This window comes from Geotrypetes seraphini, chromosome 11, assembly GCF_902459505.1.
Source record: "Geotrypetes seraphini chromosome 11, aGeoSer1.1, whole genome shotgun sequence".
NCBI lineage: Eukaryota > Metazoa > Chordata > Amphibia > Gymnophiona > Dermophiidae > Geotrypetes > Geotrypetes seraphini.
Window position 1 is genome coordinate 104,165,374 of NC_047094.1, and position 23,847 is coordinate 104,189,220.

General features: G+C 42.8%; 1 protein-coding gene across 7 annotated transcripts in view; it reads left to right on the forward strand.

Moving 5' to 3' along the window:
• Positions 1–23,847, forward strand: part of LOC117369417 (protein diaphanous homolog 3-like) — a 157,707-nt gene that overhangs the window by 54,545 nt on the left and 79,315 nt on the right. For all 7 annotated transcript variants that reach the window (XM_033963957.1, XM_033963955.1, XM_033963953.1 and 4 more), the window contains exon 5: positions 11,331–11,461. In XM_033963957.1, coding sequence (XP_033819848.1) covers positions 11,331–11,461 — 131 coding nt within the window. The remainder of the gene's footprint in view (positions 1–11,330; positions 11,462–23,847) is intronic.

Genomic DNA, 23,847 nt, shown 5'->3' on the forward strand with positions numbered 1-23,847 from the left:
CCTGTTTCTTCTTTTTGATCCTGGAGCAGTGGCACAGTGAGGGTGGGCGGCGCCCCTTCCCCGCCCTCGTTTCTGCCCACTGCACCTTCCCCGATCCTCCCTGCTGTGCGCGCACGCCCCCTTCCCTCTAGTTGTTCACCACCACGAGTAACAACGTCAACGTGCTTCTCGCTCCCTTTACTACGCCACTGTCCTGGAGAAAGGGATCTTCTAACCATGGCAGGATTAACCCTTTGTTGGACCCTAGGCAAACAAACACATTGCCTCCAACCCATTATAATACACTTCTGACTCTATATTTGCTACAATAGGGGATTAACAGATCCGCGAATACAGAAAAATCGCTTCATCTTAGCCATATATTGAGTATCAAGCTTCCTAGAATATACAAGGATAATCTTATTTTTCATATAATAGGAACCAAAAGGCATGACATTTTCTCAGTTGTAGCCCCTCAGCTTTGGAATACCCTACCAGCTTTTGTTAGAGAAGAAGCTAATCGTGAACGTTTCAAAAGCCTACTCAAGAGTCATTTATTTAAAGAAGCTTTTAACATTTGATTTAAATTTTACAGTATCCTTTTTAACTCCCTTAAGGAATTAAGCAGCAACGAGCTCTTTCTTTTTGGTTTTGTTTTTCCTTATTTGTCTTTCGTTCCTATCTAAATTGTATTTCTAACTTATTTCCTTTTGTCTCCCATTTGTCTGTCTCATTTATCCCTTTTTAATATGCCAATTATTAGTTGATGGTTTATTTTTTAAATTATTAATGGTATTGTTAATGACATTTTTATTATGTTCATGCTCTTTTCATATATATAAATATATACTAATGTTAAAGCCCGTTACATTAACGGGTGCTAGAAAGCAGCCTCCTTTCCCTGTCCCCCTCCAGTTCCTCCCTGACTGTCTCTCCATGGCCCCCCTTCTGTCTTCCCACCAAGCAAAGCTGTCTGCCTCCCAGCACACCCCTCCCCCAAAGCAGCCCCCTTTCCTTCTCTCCCTCTAGTTCCTCCCTGACTGTCTCTCCGTGGCCCCCCTTCTGTCTTCCCCCACCAAGCAAAGCTGTCTGCCTCCCAGTACACCCCTCCCCCAAAGCAGCCCCCCTTCCCTCTCCCCCTCCAGTTCCTCCCTGACTGTCTCTCCGTGGCCCCCCTTCTGTCTCCCCCCAAGCAAAGCTATCTGTCTCCCAGCACACCCCTCCCCCAAAGCAGCCCCCTTTCCCTCTCCCCCTCCAGTTCATCCCTGACTGTGTCTTCATGGCCCCCCTTCTGTCTTCCCTTCCCCAAGCAAAGCTGTCTGTCTCCCAGCACACTCCTCCCCCAAAGCAGCCCCCTTTCCCTCTCCGCCTCCAGTTCCTCCCTTACTGTCTCTCCGTGGCCCCCCTTCTGTCTTCCCCCAAGCAAAGGTGTCTGCCTCCCAGCACACCTCTCCCCCAAAGCAGCCCCCTTTCCCTATCCCTCTCCAGTTCCTCCCTGACTGTGTCTCCGTGGCTCCCCTTCTGTCTCCCCCAAGCAAAGCTGTCTGCCTCGCAGCACACCCCTCCCCCAAAGCTGCCCCCATATCGGGTCCTTTTAAAGATTTTTGAATGAATCTGCTGACCATTTCACCTTTTCATTTGATTTTTGTTTGCCTTTGGTATCTTCGTGGAGACCTTTCTCATGTTGATTCTTCTTGATATTGCCAGAACAGTCAGCAAAGATTTTCAGCATCATTTCCAGAAAATCAGTGGCTTGTCCCAGTAAGTGGCAGTTCATTTTCTATAGAACTACCTGTCGTCAAATGCCAGCTGAAAGAAATATATTTCAACCCTCTGCTCCCTTAGTCCCTTGCTGTCCCCTTCCCGCGGTCCCGACAAACGTCCTTACTCCAGCAGGGGCCGCAGCACTCTAAACACGCTGCTTCGCGGCCTTCTACTGGCCTGATTTGCTCTACAGCATCAGCATCTCAGACAAACTTGATTCTTTTTGTTATATAGAAGTTTTTGGACCCCAGTTCATTTACTAAAGTTGGATAATTCAAAGTCTAATAAATGCTGGCACTGTCAACTTGACGTAGGGACACTGGATCATCTTATTTTATTGTCCGTTGATACTCAATTTTTGGAAGTCAATTTAGAGCAAAATTAATATGGTATTAGGTGTCTCTATTCTATTGTCTTATGACATGGTTTTATTTGGCAACTCTCCAATACTTTACCCAACCTCCAAAATATCCAGCGTTCCCCTCCGTAGAATTACAAATTGTTAAACATAATCTCATATATTTCAAATGTAACAAAATGTGGCCTCAGGTAATAATAACAATAATAATAATAACTTTATTCTTATATACCGCCAACAATCTTGCGACTTCTAGGCGGTTTACAGCAAAGAATATTGCAATGTACATCTGATAGTAACAGCATTAATGATAATAACAACAGTTATGTATTGTAGGGTCGTGAAGTACCTTGCGGTTTGCACAGGGTTGGAAGTTAGTGATTGGGGTTATCAGTTTACAAGAACAGATTTGGGGAGTGATTACGAGGGGGGTTATTGTCCTTGTTCGTTGCCTAGGTATTTTGTGAACAGGTATGTTTTCAGGTGTTTCCTGAATTCTCCATAGTTGTTTGTGTGTGTAATTAGTTTATCTAAGTCTTTGCCCCATAAGGCTGCTTGATAGGATAGAAGTTGTTGATGGTATCTCTTATATTTGCATCCTCTGGCTGGTGGGGAGACGAATTTCAGGTGTAATCTTCTCTCATGTCTGTTGGTTGGGTATGAGAAGAGGTCTGTTATGTATTTAGGGGCTAGACCTGATAGTACTTTGAAGCATAGACATCCCAGCTTGAACTTCGTGCGTGCCTCCATTGGTAGCCAGTGCAGGAGTCGGTAGGAAGGGGTTATATGATCGGACTTCTTCAGCCCGAAAATCAGCCTGACTGCTGCATTTTGTATCAGTTGTAGTCTCTGCATTTGCTTCTGGGAAATTGCCAGGTGGGTGATGTTACAATAATCAAGGTGGCTTAATATTAGGGATTGTACCAGTATTCTGAATGCTGAAGCGTCGAAGTATGCTCTTATGGACCTAAGTTTCCAGAGAGTGAAGAACCCTTTTTTGATTAGGGAGTCCACATGGTCTTTCATAGTTAGACCTTGATCTAGTATTACCCCCAGTACCTTCATTGTTGGCTGGATGGGGTAGTTAAGATTGTTTATGCGTAATGATTTTGTCGTGATATTTGAGAGTGGCGAGGCTATAAAGAATTTAGTTTTATATGAATTGAGTTTCAGTTTAAATTCTGAGGTCCATTGTTCCATCAGGTTTAGTGCTTGTGTTGCTGTGGGGGTGATATCGGAGGGAGAAGTATTGAATGGGATAATGATTGTGAAGTCATCCGCGTAGCTGAATACTTTTATACCCTGTTGGGCCAGCTGCATGCCTAGTGAAGATATATAGACGTTGAAGAGTAGTGGGGATAGAGGGGACCCTGTGGAACGCCTGATGGGTTTCTCCATGTTTTAGAGAGGCTGCAGTTGAAGCGTACTTGATAGGTGCGGGATGTGAGGAATCCTCGGAACCAGTCAAGTACTTCACCTCCGATTCCGATTGCGTCTAGACTTTGTAGCAATTTTTTGTGATCCACCAGGTCAAAGGCCGAGCTCATGTCAAATTGCATGATTAAGGCATTATGTCCCTTGCTGAGTAAGTTGCGTGAGTATTCTAGGGTAGCTGCGATCACCGTCTCTGTGCTAAACAGAGGTCTGAAGCCAGACTGGGTTTCATGTAGTAGCGAGAACTGATCAAGGTGGTCCATCAATTGGGTGTGTACTAAACCTTCCATTATTTTTACGAAGAATGGAATGGATGCTACCGGTCTATAGTTAGTTACTAATGATAGGGATTGTTTATGATTTTTAGGAATTGGGGTGATTATAATGTGACTGTTTTTCGTTAGGAATTTTCCGTTTTTGAAGTTATTGGTCATATTATTCCACAGTGTTAGTTTGAAGTCTAATGGCGCAGCTTTCATAATATTGGGGGGACAGGGATCAAGGATGCAGTTTGATTTAGTATATTTGTTGTAAAGTTTTATGAAGTTGCTCCATTCTAGATCCTGAAAGGAGTTCCAGAACATATCCGCTGGTATTTCATTTGCATGTATGTTGGTTATTTGATTTCCATATGTGTTGTTTGTTGGGCAGTTGTTTCTTAGGTTCACAATTTTTGAGTTAAAGTGATATGCTAGATCATCTGCTGTTGGAAGTTTTGTGTCGTGTTTGGATTGGATGTGGCGTGTGGTATCAAATAAATTTTTAACCAGGTTGAACAATTCGTGTGTGTTGATTCTTTTTGAGCTCGTGTCGGATCTATGTATTTTGGATGAGTAGAATGTTTTTCTTTTTTCTTTTATCAGTTGTTTGTAGTCCTTTATGTTTGATTTCCAATTATTCCGGTCTGATATTTCTCCTGTTTTATTCCAGATCCTTTCTACATCTCCTCCACCCTTAGGAGTGTTCAATATCGGTGGGAATACCGGTGTTTTCATTCCTCATTGGCTCACATTCTTTTTTTGCAATTATTTAAGTAAACTTTTTAACTTTTTTATCGACCGTGCTCTTTTTAGAAGTTTCCTTGAGATTTAAAAATGTTCAAATAAGTTTTAGACTTAGCTTATCATGCTACTGGGTTACATGAACCGACATGTTTCGCAACAATTTGCTTTATCAAGGATTCCTCAGAGCCATTGTGTCCACCATCTTACTCAAAGTTTTTTGCAGTTTATTTAAATAATTGCAAAAAAAGAATGTGAGCCAATGAGGAATGAAAACACCGGTATTCCCACCGATATTGAACACTACTAAGGGGGGAGGAGGTGTACCTGAGGCCACATTTTCTTACATTTGAAATATATGAGAGTATGTTTAACAATTTGTAATTCTACGGAGGGGAACGCTGTATATTTTGGAGGTTGGGTAAAGTATTGGAGAGTTGTGTTATATGATTCCCAACCATAAATGAAACAGATTTAAATAGTGCCATCTTTAGTGTGAGTGCACATGGTTTTATTTGGGACATTGTTGAAATTTAATAGTCCAATTGACAAATATCAAAATAGACTTATTATTATGACGGGGGTGGCCATGCAATTAATAACTAGAAATTGGAAAAACTGAAATAGGTTGAACTTTTCTTTTTGGTGGGAAACATTTTGGGCTCCTTTTACTAAGGTCCGCTACTGTTTTTAGCGCACACAAACCCTGCGCTAAATGAAAAATACTAATGCAAGCTCTATGGAGGCATTAGCGTTTAGCACGCGCTATGCACGCGTTAAAACTGCTAGCGCACCTTAGTAAAAGGAGGCCTTTGTTTATATTATAGATATGAAAGGATGATAGTGGAACAAGCTGGGTATAGTAAGATTTTTAAGGTAATTTGGAGTCCATTAGAGTCTTCTGTTAAACAACGGAATGATTAAAATTATAGTTAGCAGATACACATATCCAGGAAGGGAGGGAAGGGGGGGGGGGTTGGGGTAGAGGGTAGGGTAATTTGTTTCAAGTTAATTGTAAGTATGTAAGTGCTGTATTTGATATTTTGGATTGTATAATTATTGCACTTTTGATATGCCTTGAAAATCAATAAAGAATAAAAAAAAAAACCAAAAAAAAACCCACTAATAACTTTTTCAGATGTTCACTGTTTTCTATTAAAAACCATTGTGAATATGGTGAAACCGTGAAAACATGGTGGGAGACCTGGCCTGTTCCTGAAGTAGAGGCAAAACACGGTGAAGAAATTGCTGGGAATCGGCGATTTTCTCTGTAAACGCTTAGAATCAGCGATTTCTCTATGCAAGCTGACGTAATTTGGGGGGAGCAGCCAGCAAGCTAAAAACCACGAATAATCGAAACCGCGAATACGGAGGGAGAAGTGCGCAAATTTTTATTTTTGAACTCTCAGAAATGGAGCCCCGTGTGGTTCTGACTGCAGAAGGAAGAATGGCAAAGGAACTCCTTTTGCCAACTGATGTAAATTTGCAGGAGGTGGGGAGACGTCGCCAATGTTCTTCTTTCTTCCGACAGCTGGCTTAGCCAGGGCAAAAAAATATCTGCCTTGGGAACTTTTGAATTAGTATATCTGAGAGAACCTTCCTTAATATTTGAACTCTAGGCATGAGGATAGTTTGACCAGGCTTCAATCGTGCCCCGACTCTGACTTTACGCTCACTCTTTGATTATCAAAGGGGCCTTGGGAAAGGATTATCTGCCCCAAGTAACTGCTTGAAATGACAGTAGTTGATTGTGATATCTTTTATAGCGGCAACCTTTGGGCGATGGGAAATCAAAAAGGGAAGCTGTCTGAGCAGAACGTCTATGATGGAAAATATAAATTGATCAACTAAATAGGCTGGAGCCAAACCAGATAGAACTTTGTAACACAGGCAAGCGAATTTAAACTGCACTCTAGCTTCCATGGGGAGTCAATGCAGCGCCCTGTAATAAGGCATAAGTAGGATTAAATCACTTTAGACTTACTATATTAAACAAAAGAAAGCAGGTATTTTATTAGGAAGCTTGAAAGCTTACCTTTGGGGGAAATTTAAGAAGTCTTTCTACATAATTTTCATGGTAAACTCATTAGAAACATGGTGAATGTTTTGCAGTTCCTTTATTTTAAAATCCAAACAGATGCCTGGGGCTTTGCGTTGGGTTTTTATAACCTCTGAGACTGTTCATTTCAGATAAGCCCTTTAAAGACACCAATGCGCACAAGTTTCAAATAGGCTCACAACCATAAAGATGCGTGAAATGCACTATTTGAGGCGAATTCTGTAAACAGCATCAAAATTTAGGAGTTGGGATGGGTGAATGTCCTGTGCTCAAATGTCTGCATGCATTTGCCTTGCGCAGATATGACTATGTATCGTTGGGATGGTATGTGCTGAGCGCAGTTTTCTCAGTGTGGAGCTGCCATTATAGAATATGAACCTAAGTCCACAGTTTCATGCCTATAACCTTAGGTTGGTGTAGGTGCTTATGCCTACTTGTTTACCCCTTGTATTCTATAACATGCATACCCCTCCCATGTATATGCCCCACCCTAGAAGTTGTGCATGACAGAAAATGAGCGCTCAGATCCTAGAATAGCAATTGCGATCATTTGTGCGTGCAATTGCCAATCAATGCCAATTGACACCAATTAACTGCAATTAATAGCTACACTTCCCCCTCCGCATTCGCGGTTTCACTAACCACGGTTTTGGTTATTCGCAGTTTTTCGTTCCCAGGCTCCGCCACCCCCCCAATTTACGTTGCAGGAAATCGCTGCTCCCAGTGTTGCATGGAAGAAATCGCTACACTTGCAGGTCAGGTAATTCACGGTTTTGTGTCTTTTTTTTTTAGGGGGGTTTACCGAAAAACTGCAAATAACTTACGAAAAGCAGTGAAATTCAAAATGAGAGCTATAATACAAGGCCGACATAATACTTGTGCACTAGGGCCAACGTTTCCTGCAACTTGGGGCTCTTTTTACTAAGGCTAGCGTGCTGCCGCGCACGCTAGATGCCAATGCCAGCATTGAGCTGGCATTAGTTCTTAGCGCGCGTGGCAATGCAGCGCGGGCTAAAAACGCTAGCGCACCTTAGTAAAAGGAGCCTTTGGTGTGTAAAAAAAAAAAAAAGAAGTTTCCCTTAAATTGAAAGGCCTCTGAGCACAGGTAAAATCTGGCACTAACCATGGCAAATCTAACCTGTAAACTGTCTGTGTGTCAAATTATTTGCGTTTTTTCTGTATTCGCTGCCATGCTGTTCCCCTATCACCGCGAATGCGGAGGGGGAAGTGTAATTAGTAAATTAAATTGTGCATGCAAATGACCTTGTTCTATAAATTGGTCACCCAACTTTGCGCACTAATTGGCAGATTCTATAAAAGCCGGATAAAGTTAGGCACCCAGCTTTGTGCACCTAGCCGACCTGGGAACCTAACTTATTTAAAAAAACTTAATCGGCACCAAAAACAAACAATTAATACCTCATAACTGGCTTAAATTAAAATTAATTGGATAGTAGGTGCCTAACTGGGTGGGTTCCTTCTTGTGGCATAGTGGGGGTGAGTGGTGGCCGGGCTGGTGTCACACCTCCCCTACTCTCTTCTCCGCCCCCCCCCCACTCACCCACCACATGCTGGTACCACTTCCCTTCCTTCGTACCTCTTTAATTTTCCCGGCGCGAGCAGCATCATGAACTTGTTGCCCAAATTGGTGTCGTTCTCCCTCTGACGTCACTTCTTAGGCGCGGAACACGGAAGTGATGTCATAGAGTTGATGCTGGCGCAAGCAGCAGGTTGGAGTTGCTGTTCATGTCGGCGAAAAGCTAGAGGTTTAGTGGGGGGAGGGGGAAGGGAAGGCAGGGGGAGGAGTGGGAGGGGCAGCTAGGAGGATGGGTGCTGGCGCCCCCACCAAGACAGTGCCCGGGGTGGACTGCCCCCCCCCTTACTACACTACTGGCACTTTCACTTTTAGGTAGGCACCTATTCCAAGGTGCCTATCAGAAAGTAGTTATGGTTAGGGGCAGATAGCGGGAGGATCATGAGTGTATTTTATATGTAGGCACCCGTTTTGGACTTAGGGCTCCTTTTACTAAGGTGTGCTAGTGGTTTTAGTGCACGCACAAGATTAGCGCGCACTAGAAAAATATTGCCACCTGCTTAAAAGGAGGCGGTAGCGGCTAGCGCGCGGGGCAATTTAGTGCACGCTATTCTGCGCGTTAAGACCCTAACGCACCTTTGTACATGGAGCCCTTAGACCTCGGTATTTAGGCCAAGAAAACCCTGTCATAAATAGGGTGTGTCTAAGGTTCAAATGCCAACCAGTGTTTAAGTGTACTTTAGGTGCCTCTAGGTGCGATTCTATACATAGCATCTAACTTAAGATTGACAGCGCTAAGTACTGCATTCCTAGACACTTATGATTTAGACGCTGTTTGTAGGATCATGCCCCAAGGGTCTGATTCTATAGATACTGCCCAAAACATTTGGTGCTGACTAGAATGGCGCTTAGCGTGATTTTATAAAAGGCATGTGCCATATATAGAATCACGCTTAGCACCAGCACTTTTCTCACGACTCTCCACACACCAGTTATTCCACGTATCTACTACCATAGGACTTTCAGGGACCCCTGAAGAAGACTATCTTGTCGAAACGCGGACCATGTTGGGTCCTACGCTTTCAGCGGACTAGGTCCTTTAGGTTTTTATGTGGATTACTTTATTTTTATGTGGATTGCTTAATTGTACCTTTGGAACGTTAAAATTCTCAATAAAGTCCATTTCAGGAACATCGTCACTCCATAGTTTTTTTGGGTTTCTCTAGCACCAGTGCATGTCATAACTTTTGGGAGCACCCATTTAGACCAAGGAAAACAAGGCCTAAATACCTCCATCTAAGTTCTGTGAAGATCAGCTGTATTTTATAAGAGTGTGTATACATTTTAGGAGTGCCCATGATCCTCCTCTGGCCACACCTCCTTTTCAGATTTGTGCACTGGAAATGATAGACACCGCTTTATAGAATGCGCCTACTAAGTTGTGCACGTAGCCTCTAATTCAGGGTTGTCCAACATCGGTCCTTGAGGAACACAATCCAGTCGGGTTTTCAGGTTTTCCCCCAGTGAATTTGCATGAGATCTATTTGCATCTATTTGGTGCACCTCAAAGTTCTATTCTTGGGCCTATTCTTTTGAACATTTCTATAAGCGATATTGCTGAAGGGCTGTTGGGTAAGATTTGCCTCTTTGCGGATGATACCAAAATCTGCAATAGTATAGACACCTTGGATGGTGTGAATGACATGAAGAAAGACCTAGCGAAGCTTGAAGAATGGTCTGAAATTTGGCAGCTAAAATTTAATGCTAAGAAATGCAAGGTCATATTTGGGCTGCAAAAACCCAAAGGAATTGTACAATTTAGGAGATGAAGAACTTATGTGTATAACAGAAGAGCAGAACTTAGGTGTGATTGTATGTGATGATCTTAAGGTGGCCAAACAGGTTGAAAAGGTGACAGCGAAAGCTAGAAGGATGCTAAGGTGCATAGGAAGAGGTATGGTCAGTAGGAAAAAGGAGGTATTGATGCCCCTGTATAAGACTCTGGTGAAACCTCATTTAGAATATTGTGTACAATTCTGGAGACCGCAACTTCAAAAACATAAAAAGGATGGAGTCGGTCCAGAGGAAGGCTACTAAATGGTGCGTGGCCTTCATTATAAGACATATGGGGGCAAACTTAAAGATCTCAATTTGTTTACTTTGGAGGAAAGGCAGGAGAGGGGAGATATGATAGACATTTAAATACCTATGTGGCATATATGTGCATGAGTCAAGTCTTTCATTTGAAAGGAAGCTCTGGAATGAGAAGGCATAGGATGAAGTTAAGAGGTGATAGGCTCAAGAGTAATCTAAGGAAATACTTTTTTACAGAAAGGATGGTCGATGCGTGGAACAGTCTACTGGAAGAGGTTGTGGAGACAGAGACTGTGTCTGAATTCAAAAAAGTGTGGGATAGGCACGTGGGATCTCTTACAGAGAGGAAGAGATAATGGTTACTGCGGATGGGCAGACTGGATGGGCCATTTGGCCTTTATCTGCCATTATGTTTCTATGTTTCTATATTTCATATGGGAAATCCTGAAAACCTGACCTAGCGAAGGCCGTGGTTGGCCACCCCTGTAATCTACTTAATGCCATGCACGTTCATTGACAATTACCTGCACTGAATAGGCTTATTAAACAATTAAATTGTGCATGCACATTGGCTGTGCGCTCTGATTTATGCGCACAAGGAGCCATATGTAGAATTTGGGGTAAGTGTAAAGTTGGATGTCCAATTTATAGAATTAGAGGTTAGTGTGTCTAGCCTAATTGTATTCATATTAATAATGCTTTTAACACACATTGATTAGACTGCAAGTTTTAATGCCAAACTCATGGTGACAAGGCAATAAGATGCAAAACTAAACAAAATGCTCAGTATTAATTCATAGAGAAATAATGTTAAAATCCCTGTAAAAGCCATCAGTGGACCTGATATAACTTTACAATAACGTTCATGTCAATGTACCAAAGCTAGTAAATGAATGCAAAACTCATCTGAATGTCATTAATATGAGCTGGCTAATGTGACTTCATTAGCACATGTTAACGTACCTTAATTGCTGATATTAATGAGTTTTAATACAGTGGCCTCAATATTTGAAAAGCAGAAACTGAATGCAGTTTTTTTTTTTTCCAGGATATTTAACTAAAGTTTCTGAGCACAAAGGGGTAATGAAACTTTTCTATCAATTCTAGATTCTGGCTCTTCTGAACAAAATTATACAGAATAAAATGACAAGTTCCTGTGCTAGAAGACCTTCTCCAACATATGTCATACATGAAGGCTTGTTGGACATATACAAGGATCACAAATCAGGCAAACTGAAGTATAAGAAATCCATATTACTTTATATGCTAATTATTTTAATGCATTTATAATTATGATTTAATGAGCATTCAACATATGATTCGCTTTAGAAACTAATTCATATGATTACAAGGTACTTAGTGGCCGAGAGCTTGCATCTTCATTCTGAGCACATACAGGTTATGTCAGGTGCATCTCAATCAATTTTCTTTCAATAGCTCCCCTTCTGTGCTGTAGGACTTCTCCCGTCCTCTGATAACACGGTATGAGTATTTTATTTTATTTTTTTCCTTATGCAATTTAGATATACAATTATACTTGTATATGTTTCAGATTTTTTGTTAGATTTGGGGAGGCCCCTGATGTTTTTTTCACATCCCCTTAGGGGGCTCTGGTCTTGTGGTTCAGAACCTTTTGATTAAGTTATACATTTAGAAGGCAATTTTCAAAGGGGGCATGAATTTTAAGGGGTAATGTATACACCCACTTAGGAATAGTTTAAGGAACCAATGCCATAGCGAGGGAGATTGGTGTCTGAGGCGGTGGTACCCGGCATCGCCATGCCATGCACACCCCACTCTTCCTCACTGCTTGGGCACCCCCTACTCTTCCCTGTCACTTGGGCGCCTTCTCAGTCCCATGTACCTCCTGAAATTTTTGCCAGCACAAACAGCATCTTCCACCCACTGCTCATGCCGGCGTAGGCCCCCTTCTGATGTCACATCCTGGTTCCATGACCAGGAAGTGACATCAGAATGGAGCTGATGCTGGCGTGAGCAGCAAGTGGAAGATGCTAATACCAATGAACATTTAAAGAGGTATGCGGAGGGGGGGGGGCAGAGTTGAGGAGAGGTGCTGACACCCACAATAAGATGACACCCACTGTCGGGACCCTGTTTTTACTCCAATGCTTTTTAAAATGATTTTAGTGTGTTTTGAAACAAGACTTTCCTGCATGCTAAGTTCATATTTTTTTATTATTATTTATTTATATTTTCAAACACAAATAACTAAGCATTCAATATCTTAGAGACATCTGAGAAGGATTTAGCATTATCAGCCACTATGATTATTACCTTAGCTTTACCAATTGATAAAACATGGTTGTTAAAGCTTTACTTTAAAAATAGACAAAAAAGTTTCCTTGGTCACAAAATACAAATGTTTCCAGACTTGGCACGGGAGACGCAAAGGCGCCGCCGTGAATTTCTTCTTTTGAAACCTGGGGTTATATCTTTGGGGGCGACCTTTTATTTGAGACATCCGTGTAAATGTATTGTGTGTTACCGTACTCTTAAGTATGTGTTTTTTTGAACCATCCCAACTGACAAACTTTGTGGCAATCTTTGAGCCCTATAATTTGACTATTGATGACCTCATTTCAGTGTTATAGCTTTCAGTTTCTTATGTAATTATTAGTATTTTTTTTATTGTTTCGCCATTTTTTTCTTTGATTCTTGGATCCTAAGTTGAGGACTTGAGCATAAATTGTAAATTCATTAACTTATGAGTTATATTTACATTGTATTTAATATCTATTCTATTATTGCTTTCTGTACAAGTGTAATACTTGAAATTTAAATTGAAAATCAATAAAAGATTTAAGCAAAAAAAAAAAAAAAAAAAAAGAAAGTTAGATTAAGACGATATGAAATCAAATCCAAATCTAAAATAAGAAATTAAACATGATAGAAGAATTAAGGTATTTCTTAATCTATCTCAAGTCCTCAAACATCAAGATCCAAAATTAAATCAGAGTGATTAAAGGTCAACAAAAAAGCATTGAGAATAATTAGGTCAGCTGAGGTCTGCAGCTGGTTGGAAGTCTTTTCTATTCTTTACAGACTGTTTTCTTCTTTTCCAAGATGTTTAAGAGATATAAAACTAGACAACTGAGATGGTTCCAGAAAATCATATTTTACTGATTGATATCTTATTATGCACTTGCACGGGAACCTAAGGAAAAAGATTCCACCAAGTGAGGTTACGGCCGGTCTTAATAACAAAAACTGTTGCCTCTTTTTTTTGTTTCCTTGGAAACATCAGGATAAATTTGGATTTTATGTCCCAAGAATTCTTTAGATCTATTCTTAAAATACGTTCTCATGATCCATTCTTTATCAGGCAAAACCGCCACTGTTAGTATAAGTGTTGCTGGAATAGCAACACTTACATCAGAGGCTTCCAGTAAATTAGTAACGTCCAATGGTATATCTTGTTGATTTTTGCTCTTGACTTGTTGCCCTTGCTTCTTTGGGATATAGTATGCTCTAACAAAGAGAAATAGACAGCTCAGGTACATTTAATACTTCTATAAAATATCGCTTCAACATATCAATAGGAGTTATCAAAGGTAATCTTGGAAAATTCAGCAGACGTAAGTTATTTGCACGACTTTGATTTTCTATCATTGCTACTTTTCTTCTTAAATTGGAATTATCAATCATTAATGCTTCCTGAATTTTCTTTCTAGGAATTACATCTGTTGTTATTTTACAAAACCTTCAAAAAAGAAATTAAAACCCTACTCTACAAAAAACACATAAAACCTGTTTAACACGACCAGTTCCAGGTGTCCACCACCCGTTGGGTGAAGAAGAACTTCCTAGCATTGGTTCTGAATTTGTCTCCTTTTAATTTTTCGGAATGCCCTCTTATTCTTGTAGTTATCGAAAGTTTGAAGAATCTGTCCCTCTCCACTTTCTCTATACCCTTCGTGATCTTATAAGTCTCTATCATATCCCCTCTAAGTCTCCGCTTCTCTGGCGAAAAAAGACCCAGTCTCTCTAATCTTTCAGCGTATGAAAGGTTGTCCATACGTTTTATCAAACGTGTCGCTCTCTTCTGAACCCTCTCGAGTATCGTCATATCCTTCTCTAGGTACGGCGACCAATATTGGACGCGATACTCCAAATGAGGGCACACCATCGCCCAATATAGCGGCAGGATAACTTCTTTCGTTCTGCTTGTAATACCCTTCTTGATTATTCCTAGCATTCTATTCGCTTTCTTAGCAGCCGCTGCCCATTGTGCCCATTGACGGCTTCATTGTCATGTCCACTATTACCCCCAAGTCCCTTTCTTGGGAACTCTCACTCAATAACAGCCCTCCCATTGTGTAGCTGTACCTCGGGTTTCTGTTTCCTATGTTTAAGATTTTACATTTCTCTACATTGAACGTCATCTGCCATCTCGTCACCCACTCCCCTAGTTTGTTCAGGTCCCTTTGTAAATCTTCGCAGTCCTCTTTAGTCCTAGCCCCATTAAAAAGCTTGGAGACTGAAGGTTCGATGGAGCTTCCGTTTCACTTCCAAAGGAGCTTCTTCAAGAACCAGTCTTCCATACAACCAGTGTTCACTTCCTTTCAAAGCTGTATTTAGCTCGTAACGATGCAAACTTGCTTTTCTTGGGTGTTTTGAATGCAAGTGCCTCCCTGTGTCCCTAAAATGTACCAGATTTTGTCCTAAAAAAAAAAAAAAGACATGTGTACCTACCCATTCCGCCCTGGCCCCGCCCTGTTCTGCCCATAGCCCCGTCCCACTCCCTAACCCTGGCCCCACTCAAACCCTGTTTCTTCAAAGCCACATCTGGAGTGCATCTGCGCATGCACGGATGTGACACGATCGCACGCACGCACGCACGCGGCCCCGAGCTCAACTGGACAAAGTGCCGAGTTTTGAAAACCCATCCGGATGCCTGGACAGTCCTCTATAAAGAGGACGTGTCTGGGTAAATCCGGACGTCTTATAACCCTATCCACATAAGTGCCCAAGAAATTAAGCAAAAGATAAGACACTTGTGCATTCAGCACCAGACACTGACTGTCAGCATGGTTTTCAATATTTTTACTAGTGGTTTGGTTTTGCCTGTAAAGCGCTTCCTGATTTAAGCCGACTGAAAGATTGCAGAGCTTGGTGCTTGTTTAAATTCGCTGTCTTAAACCTTGTCCTTCTGAACTGCTGGGAGCGATTTTATTGGCTTCCCTGCTGATAAATCAGGTTCCCCAGAAATCAATTATTTACCATGATAATACTTCCTGGGAACATGCTGAATAATTAAAGATCACCCTGATGATAAGCTTGTCTTTTTCTATGTAAAATCATTCAAAGGTTGAGCACTTGCTACTTGGGTATCCACTGCCCACTCCCTGTTAAAATTCCCATGGCGTATGTGCACATGCTTTACATAGTGAAAGGAGAGCTGCCGCAACTGTGGTATTTTGAGAAATAAGAGAGAGAGAAAAAAAAAGAGAAATTGGTTTTACATTTACAGAAACTATAAAAATTCTTCTTTAAGCTCCTATCATTCAAGAAGTCCTGGTTAATGGAATGTAGCACCCTGCTACATGTTGGCCGCTAGAGAATGACACGGGGACAAATATAACCCCGTCCCTGCGGGAACTCATTTTCCCGTCCCGTCCTCGCGAGTTCTTTTCCTGTCCCTGCCCCATTCCTGCAAGCTCCGTCTTCATCTGCACAAGCCTCAAACACTGTAAAATCATAGGTGGCAACATTCTAGACTGTGATGTCATAATACCTCATTCCACAGGAGGGGCCTAAGGCTCCTGGACCTATTCTGGTTGGCCCAGGCGCCTCAGGCCCCACCTGTGGGCATGGTTTGAGCCGCCTGGGTCAATCCGGCCCCATTGCTGGGATGGCTGGCCTGCTGGACGGGCGGGCTTGGCACCTGTCCGTCCGGCCAACAATTTCAACGATTTCAAGGTACGGAGGGGTGGGATTGGGGGTGGGGGGGGTCGGTGGGGGGGGTTGCAGCTCGGCAGGGGGCCAATCGGGGGCTCAGGGGGGCGGTCGTGGGAGGGTTGCGTCGAGGGCAGGAGGGCCTGGGATCTCTCCTGCCCGTATTTTAGTGGGGGGTGGGGGTTAGAGGCCTTCGACTCGTGTTTGAGTCCTAGCGACTTGATAATGATATCAAGTCTTCATGGCAGAATACAGAAGTAGATTTCCGGCCCTTTCTTCTGTGCAGTAAAAATTTGATGTTTGTCACAGTTGTCACATCAAACGCGATCCTCCGCCTCCAACACTGCCCATCTGCTGTTGCCCAGATGGGTGGTACATTGTATCCTGACATCTTCGCTGAAACCTGGCTGCCTTGGGAGGCCCTGCTAGTGGTGAAACTACCAACAGCAAAGCTTTCAGCTTCACAGATGCGCACAAGCCCCAGTGGCATGACAAACCCATGTACCATGACCGGAGTTATGTAAATAGTACAAAAAAATACAAGACAAATAAGCAATAGGAATGTATATATGTATATACTACAAAAAGGAAAATATTATTAATATACACAGTAACACAATCATGCTATGCTTAGCCCCCGTTATGAGGCTAAAGGGAGATTGACAACAGCAATTTTAATCCAACATTCTTTTCTTATCCCCATCCTAATAGAATTCAACTGCAGGTCCATTGCTCAGCTCTCAACAGATTTTCCAACAAAGAACATCTAATTATATAAGTTCAAGAAAAACATAAGCAGACCTTTTTTTCATTACCAGAGTGATCGCATACTGTTTTGGAAAGAGCGAACACTCTTTTAAAAGAGCAAGTACTTATCTGAAAGATGCTCGTTCTTTAGAAGGAGTGCACCTTCTTTGTAAAGAGTATGCAACATTCCCACACAGTATGCACCAGTCACGAAGAGTGTGTCCTATTTGCAAAGAGTATGCACCATTCCCAAACAGTATGGACTAGTCACGAACAGTGTGCACTATTTGCAAAGAGTATGCACCATTCCCATGGGTCACGAGTGGTGTCCCGCAGGGATCGGTACTCGGACCACTGCTGTTCAATGTTTTCATAAATGACATAGAAACAGGGCTGAAGAGCGAAGTTATAAAATTCAGACGACGCAAAACTTTTTAGTGGGGTTAGGAGCAAAGAGGACTGTGAAGATTTACAAAGGGACCTGAACAAACTGGGAGAGTGGGCGAATAAATGGCAGATGAAGTTTAATGTAGAGAAATGCAAAGTCTTGCATGTAGGACACAGAAACCCGATGTACAGCATGGGGGGGGGGGGCGCTGGTAATGGGTGAGAGTAGCCTTGAGAAAGACTTGGGGTTAATGGTAGACAGATCAATGAAGCCGTCGGCGCAGTGCACAGCGGCCTCAAAAAAGGCGAACAGAATGCTAGGTATAATCAAGAAGGGTATTACAACCTGAACGGCAGAAGTTATCCTGCTGCTATATTGGGCAATGGTGCGCCCGCATCTGGAGTACTGCATCCAATTCTGGTCGCCTTACCTTAAGAAGGATATGGCAATACTCGAGACGGTTCAGAGGAGAGTGACGCGACTGATAAAGGGTATGGAAAACTTAACATATGCCGAAAGATTGGAGAAACTGGGCCTCTTTTCCTTGGAAAAGCGGAGGCTTAGAGGGGACATGATAAAGACTTACAAGATCATGTAGGGCATGGAGAAAGTAGAGAAGGACAGATTTTTCAAAATTTTGAAAAATACAAGAACAAGGGGGCATTTGGAAAAGTTAAGAGGAGACAGATTCAGAACCAATTCTAGGAAGTTCTTCTTCACCCAGAGGACACCTGGTGGACACCTGGAATGCGCTTCCAGAAGGTGTAATACGACAGAGTACGCTACAAGGTTTCAAGAAGGGTTTGGATGAATTCCTGAAGGATAAGGGGATTGAAGGGTTTAGATAGAGGATTGGATGATTTCCAGAAGGAAAAGGGGATTGAGGGGTACTGATAGAGAATTACTACGCAGGTCCTTGACTTGATGGGCCGCCGCGCGAATGGACTGCTGGGCGGGATGGACCTCTGGCCTGACCCAGCAGAGGCACTCCTTATGTCCCAAACAGTATGTACTAGTCACGAAGAGTGTGCTCTATTTGCAAAGAGGATGCAACATTCCCAAAGAGTGTGTACATTACATTAGTGACTTTTATTCCGCCATTACCTTTTGGTTCAAGACGGATTACACAAGAGGTTATCTAGACATTTCCAAGAGAATTACAAAGTACAGCGGGTTACTTCAGTGGAGATTGTATCAGGGTCATTACAAGATAGATAATTTAGTTAGAAGGTTGTAGGATCTGGGGAAGACTGAAGTGCTTCCTGCGGTGTTAGCTTGTCTTGATGGATTTCTTGAATAGCAGGGTTTTGCAGTCTGGTGTACTATTTACAAAGAGTGTGCACTATTTGTATAGAGGATGCACACTCTTGATATGGTGTGGATATATGATGGATAACATATGCACGCACTATTGGGAAAAGTGAGTAATCTTTACAACTAGGTCGTGCTCTTTGAGGGGGCGTTCTATAAATGGCAAAGGAAAAATTTGGCATAGAGTGCTATTCTATCAATGGTACTCCAGGTTGAGCGCCATTTATAAGATAGAACTTAGATGCCATTTCCGTGACAAAAGGCTGGGTGCTGGTATTTTACGCCAGTTGAAATCTTGTGTAAATGCCAGTATCCAACTCCAGGCATTCTGGCATGGAAATGGGCTATTCTATAACCCTGTGGAAAAACTTTTTAGCGATGTCCCTGCCACTTCCCTGGCCACGCCCCCTTTTGAGTTGCAGGCTAGGTGCATTGGGGGGGTTATAGAATAGGGTGCTGGGAGATGCACATGCAAACTTCAATTATTACCAATTAACTGCAATAATTAGAAACATAGAAACATGATGGCAGATAAAGGCTAAATGGCCCATCCAGTCTGCCCATCCGCAGTAACCATTATCTCTTCCTCTCTCTAAGACAGGGCTGTCCAAGTCCGGTCCTCGAGATCTACTGGCAGGCCAGGTTTTCAGGATATCCACAATGAATATGCATGAGAAAGAGATTTGCATACCAAGAAGGCAGTGCAGGCAAATCTTTCTCATGCATATTCAGTAGATCTCGAGGACTGGACTTGGGCAGCCCTGCTCTAAGAGATCCCACATGCCTATCCTAGGCTTTCTTGAAATCGGACACAGTCTCTGTCTCCACCACCTCTACTGCGAGACTGTTCCACGCATCTACTACCCTTTCTGTAAAAAAGTATTTTCTTAGATTACTCCTGAGCCTATCACTTCTTAACTTCATCCTATGCCCTCTCATTCCAATTGCAATTAATTAGTTTCAGGGCTGATATCATAGTGCCATAGATAGAATCCAGGGGTTTGCGAATCATATAAACTCCTTCTTTGTGACTCTGTACAGCGCTGTGTGCGTCTGGTAGCGCTAAAGAAATAATTAATAGTAATAGAAAAGTTTGTACTATTAACAAACCACAAAATTTTATGGTTTCCCTGTTGTTTTCATTTAAAGATGGCATGCAAGGACATAGGAAATGCTGTTGCCATGTCTCATGTCATTTCAAATGCATGAATGTTTGAACCCTTCTCCAAAATTCCCTAAAATGAGTTTCTTTACTCTGATCCTCAATTGACTGATACTGGACAGCTAGTTTTGTCAAATTTGGGCACTTACACATTTAACTGGTGACATTTATACACATTGGTTGTCAAATCAGGTAAATGCTGGCTTATGCATAGGCAAGCTTCCATTTTTTTATGGAATGTATTTCTTACTAAACTGATTATTCCTGCTAGACATGCTAGAATTTGCATATGTATTCACTCATATCCTTATGCGTATTGTCATGCCCAGTCGCTAAGCATACCAGCAGAAGGCAAGATCACCATCCGTTTGGACTGTGCTCTCTCTATTAAGTGGTACGGCTCAGTCCTCTGTTGATGCTGACACTGTTCCCTCTAAGCCAGTGGTCTCAAACTCAAACCCTTTGCAGGGCCACATTTTGTTTTTTTAGGTACTTGGAGAGCCTCAGAAAAAAATAGTTAATGTCATATTAAAGAGTTTGAGACCACTGAGTTAAGGGGAACGGTAAATCCACTGGCTGGGTTGGAGGGCAGAAGGGAGAACAGGACAATCGAGCCATTGTGACATCACTGATGAGGTTGGCTCTTATTGGTGAAATGAGGCATTATGACATCACAATCTCAGCTCTGTTCCCAAAGACAAACAGGATGTCATGGTTACAGTTAAGCCAGTGGTCTCAAACTCAAACCCTCTACAGGGCCACATTTTGGATTTGGAGGTACTTGGAGGGCCCAGTGGCGTACCTAGGGTATGTGGCACCCGGGGCCCATCATTTTTTGACACCCCCCACCCATGTAAAAAAATATTTTTTGTAATGACCATGAAACGGAATAAATGGTCAGAATAGAAACAGGCAGTGAAAATTTTCTTATATTCCAAACATAACATAACATAAATTATGTCTGAATTGTCATGACATCAGAAGTACATATGGAGTAGTTGCAGGTGATGCTTGGGACAGTTCTGATTGTGTTAGTTCGGTTTTATGTGTTTTTTAAATAGAAGGATTTTTATTTCTTTTTGAAGGTTTTGCAGTCTGTGGTCGATGTCAATTGGTTGTAGAGTTGGGGGTCGAGTGCTGCAGCTCGAATGGCTAGGAGGTTGTCGAACAGTTTTTTTCTTTTGATGTTTTTGGTTGGAGGGTGTGTGAATGATGCGTGAGTTCTCCTATGTCTGTTTGAAGTGGATTGAATTATTTAGCTGAAGAAATTAGTTACCCCCTCATCCCACACACATTAATTCTCTTCCATTTTTGTTCCCATTATAAAAAACACTGATAAGTTCCCAGAAAAAAAATACATTAAAATAAGAAGTGAAAACAAAGGCCCCTACAGATGAGAACATAACATAAGAATAGCCTAACTGGGTCAGACCAATGGTCCATCATGCCCAGTAGCCCATTCTCATGGTAGCCAATCCAGGACACTAATACCTGGTCAAAACCCAAAGAGTAGCAACATTCCATGCTACCGATCCAGGGCAAGCAGACACTTTCCCCATGTCTTAATAACAGATTATGGACTTTTCCTCCAGGAATTTGTCCAAATCTTTCTTAAAACCAGCTACACTATCTGCTTTTACCATAACTTCTGGCCACTTCATTTTTAAGTTTAGATCTTTCCTTTCAAACAGAGACCTTGCTAGATGTCAAATACAGCACAAGGTAACTTCACATGGACTTAGCTGTGCAGGAAATGTGAATCTCCTCATACACCCACCATATAGTGCAAAAATGTGCAAAGGTCTGTTTTTTTCTTTCGATCACTACATAGCCTAATGCCACACAAGCAGCGCTGTTACAAACATATTCTGTAGGTCAATGCTAAGGATAACAAAGTTTCCTTCCTTGGTCCAGAAGGAGATACTGATAAACCACTGGAAGAGATCCCAAAACAACACCCAAAGACCCACTCAGTGTGTGAACCAGTTGAGTGGAGTGGACTAACTGGGGGGTGGAAATGGGCCCGGAGTTTGCTCAGCAGAATTTCCCAGACCACCTCTTCCTCTCAACACATTGACACGCTGCCACCACCACCACTAGGAACACCTCACTGGGTAGGTCAGCTATGCTATAAACTTTATAAAACACGTTATTATATTTTCTTATAAAGCACATATTTTAACTGAACTCTCTGACATCCTCAGCCTTTCCATTCATAAAAATAGAAGGAAGAAAAGTTCCCATTTCCTGCTGTCTCATGTCCCCGGCCTATACAATATTTTTTTTCTGCAGACCCTTCAAAAGTCTGACCAAATCCTCGTTTCACTTGCATTATAAAGTACTGAGGATGCAATCTCTACCCAATCCCAGGTCCTAAAGTCTAAGACAGTAGCGCAAACTAATGCTGCCAGATTCAGGAAAAAAAAATTTTGATTTGATTCAGCCTATTGAATTGGTTAGAAACATAGAAACATAGAAATAGACGGCAGATAAGGGCCACAGCCCATCTAGTCTGCCCACCCTAATGACCCTCCCCTACCTTTCTCTGTGAATAGATCCCACGTGTCTATCCCATTTGGCCTTAAAATCAGGCACGCTGCTGGCCTCAATCACCTGTAGTGGAAGACTGTTCCAGCGATCAACCACTCTTTCAGTGAAAAAGAATTTCCTGGTGTCACCTCGTAGTTTCCCGCCCCTGATTTTCAACGGATGCCCTCTTGTTGTCGTGGGACCCTTGAAAAAGAAGATATCTTCCTCCGCCTCGATGCGGCCCGTAAGATACTTGAACGTCTCGATCATGTCTCCCCTCTCTCTGCGCTCCTCGAGCGAGTATAGCTGTAATTTGGTTTTTCAATTCGATTTTCATGCCCAGTTGGGTGATTTTTTTCAAAACTCCTGGTGGGTTTTATAGCTTTTTCACCCCCTTTGGCTTCTCCTAACCACACTGGCGCTGTGGTGTAAATAAAATAAAGAAACAAAAAGGACTTTTCCTCTCTCTGTTAAATCCTAGCTCACGTTTGCAGTCCAACACCAGCTCTGGCAGGATACACATTTCAAATCTGACATATTATAATCACAAAACAGAAAATAAAATTAATTTTTCTACCTTTTGTTGTCTGGTTATATTTCAAATCTTGTTGGTCCAAGGCTCTGGTTTTCTTCTGATAACTTGCTTGCCAGGGTCTCCTTCTTTCTTCTTGCTAACCATCCATCTGCCAACTCTGTCCTCCCTTTCCATTTCCCTTCCCTCCCCAGGAAGTCTGGTATCTTTCCTTTTTTTCATCTCCCTCCACAGATCCACCTTTTCTTAACTACCCTTTCATCCGGCATCTCTCCCTCCTTCCCCACCACCCGAGTCCACCATCTCTCCCTTTCTTTTCCCAATTACCCTCCTATCCAGTATCTCTATCACTCCTCCACACCATCTCTTGTGTCCAATTTCCCTCCCTTTCTGTTCCTTCCCTCCCTAAATCCCATGGTCCATCATCTCTCTCCCTCTCCTCTATTTTCAGACCCATTATTTCTTCCTCCCCCCCAAAGTTTGGCATATGCACGTCTCTTTGAACACCCCCTTCCCTCCGTGTACTTCTAAACCAGGGTCCCCCCAAAGGCCTGTCCCCCCCCTTAAAGGCCTGCACCCCCTTTGAAGGCCTGTCCCACCCCCCTTGTAGGCATGTCCTACCCCCTTGTAGGCCTGCCTGTCTCCCCCTTGTAGGCCTGTCCCCCCTTGTAGGCCTGCCTGCCTGTCCCCCCCTTGAAGGCCTGTCCCCCCCTTGAAGGCCTGCACCCCCTTGAAGGTCTGCACCCCCCCCAAAGGCCTGCACCCCCCCGAAGGCCTGTCCCCCCCCCCCCTTGAAGGCCTGCACCCCCTTGAAGGCCTGTTCCACCCCCTTGTAGGCCTGTCCCCCCCCTTGTAGGCCTGTCCCCCCCTTGAAGGCCTGCACCCCCTTGAAGGTCTGCACCCCCCGAAGTCCTGCACCCCCCCTGAAGGCCTGCACCCCCCCTTGTAGGCCTGTCCCACCCCCTTGTAGACCTGCCCCCCCCTTGAAGGCCTGCCCCTCTCCCTTGAAGGTCTGCACACCCCCCCGAAGGCCTGTCCC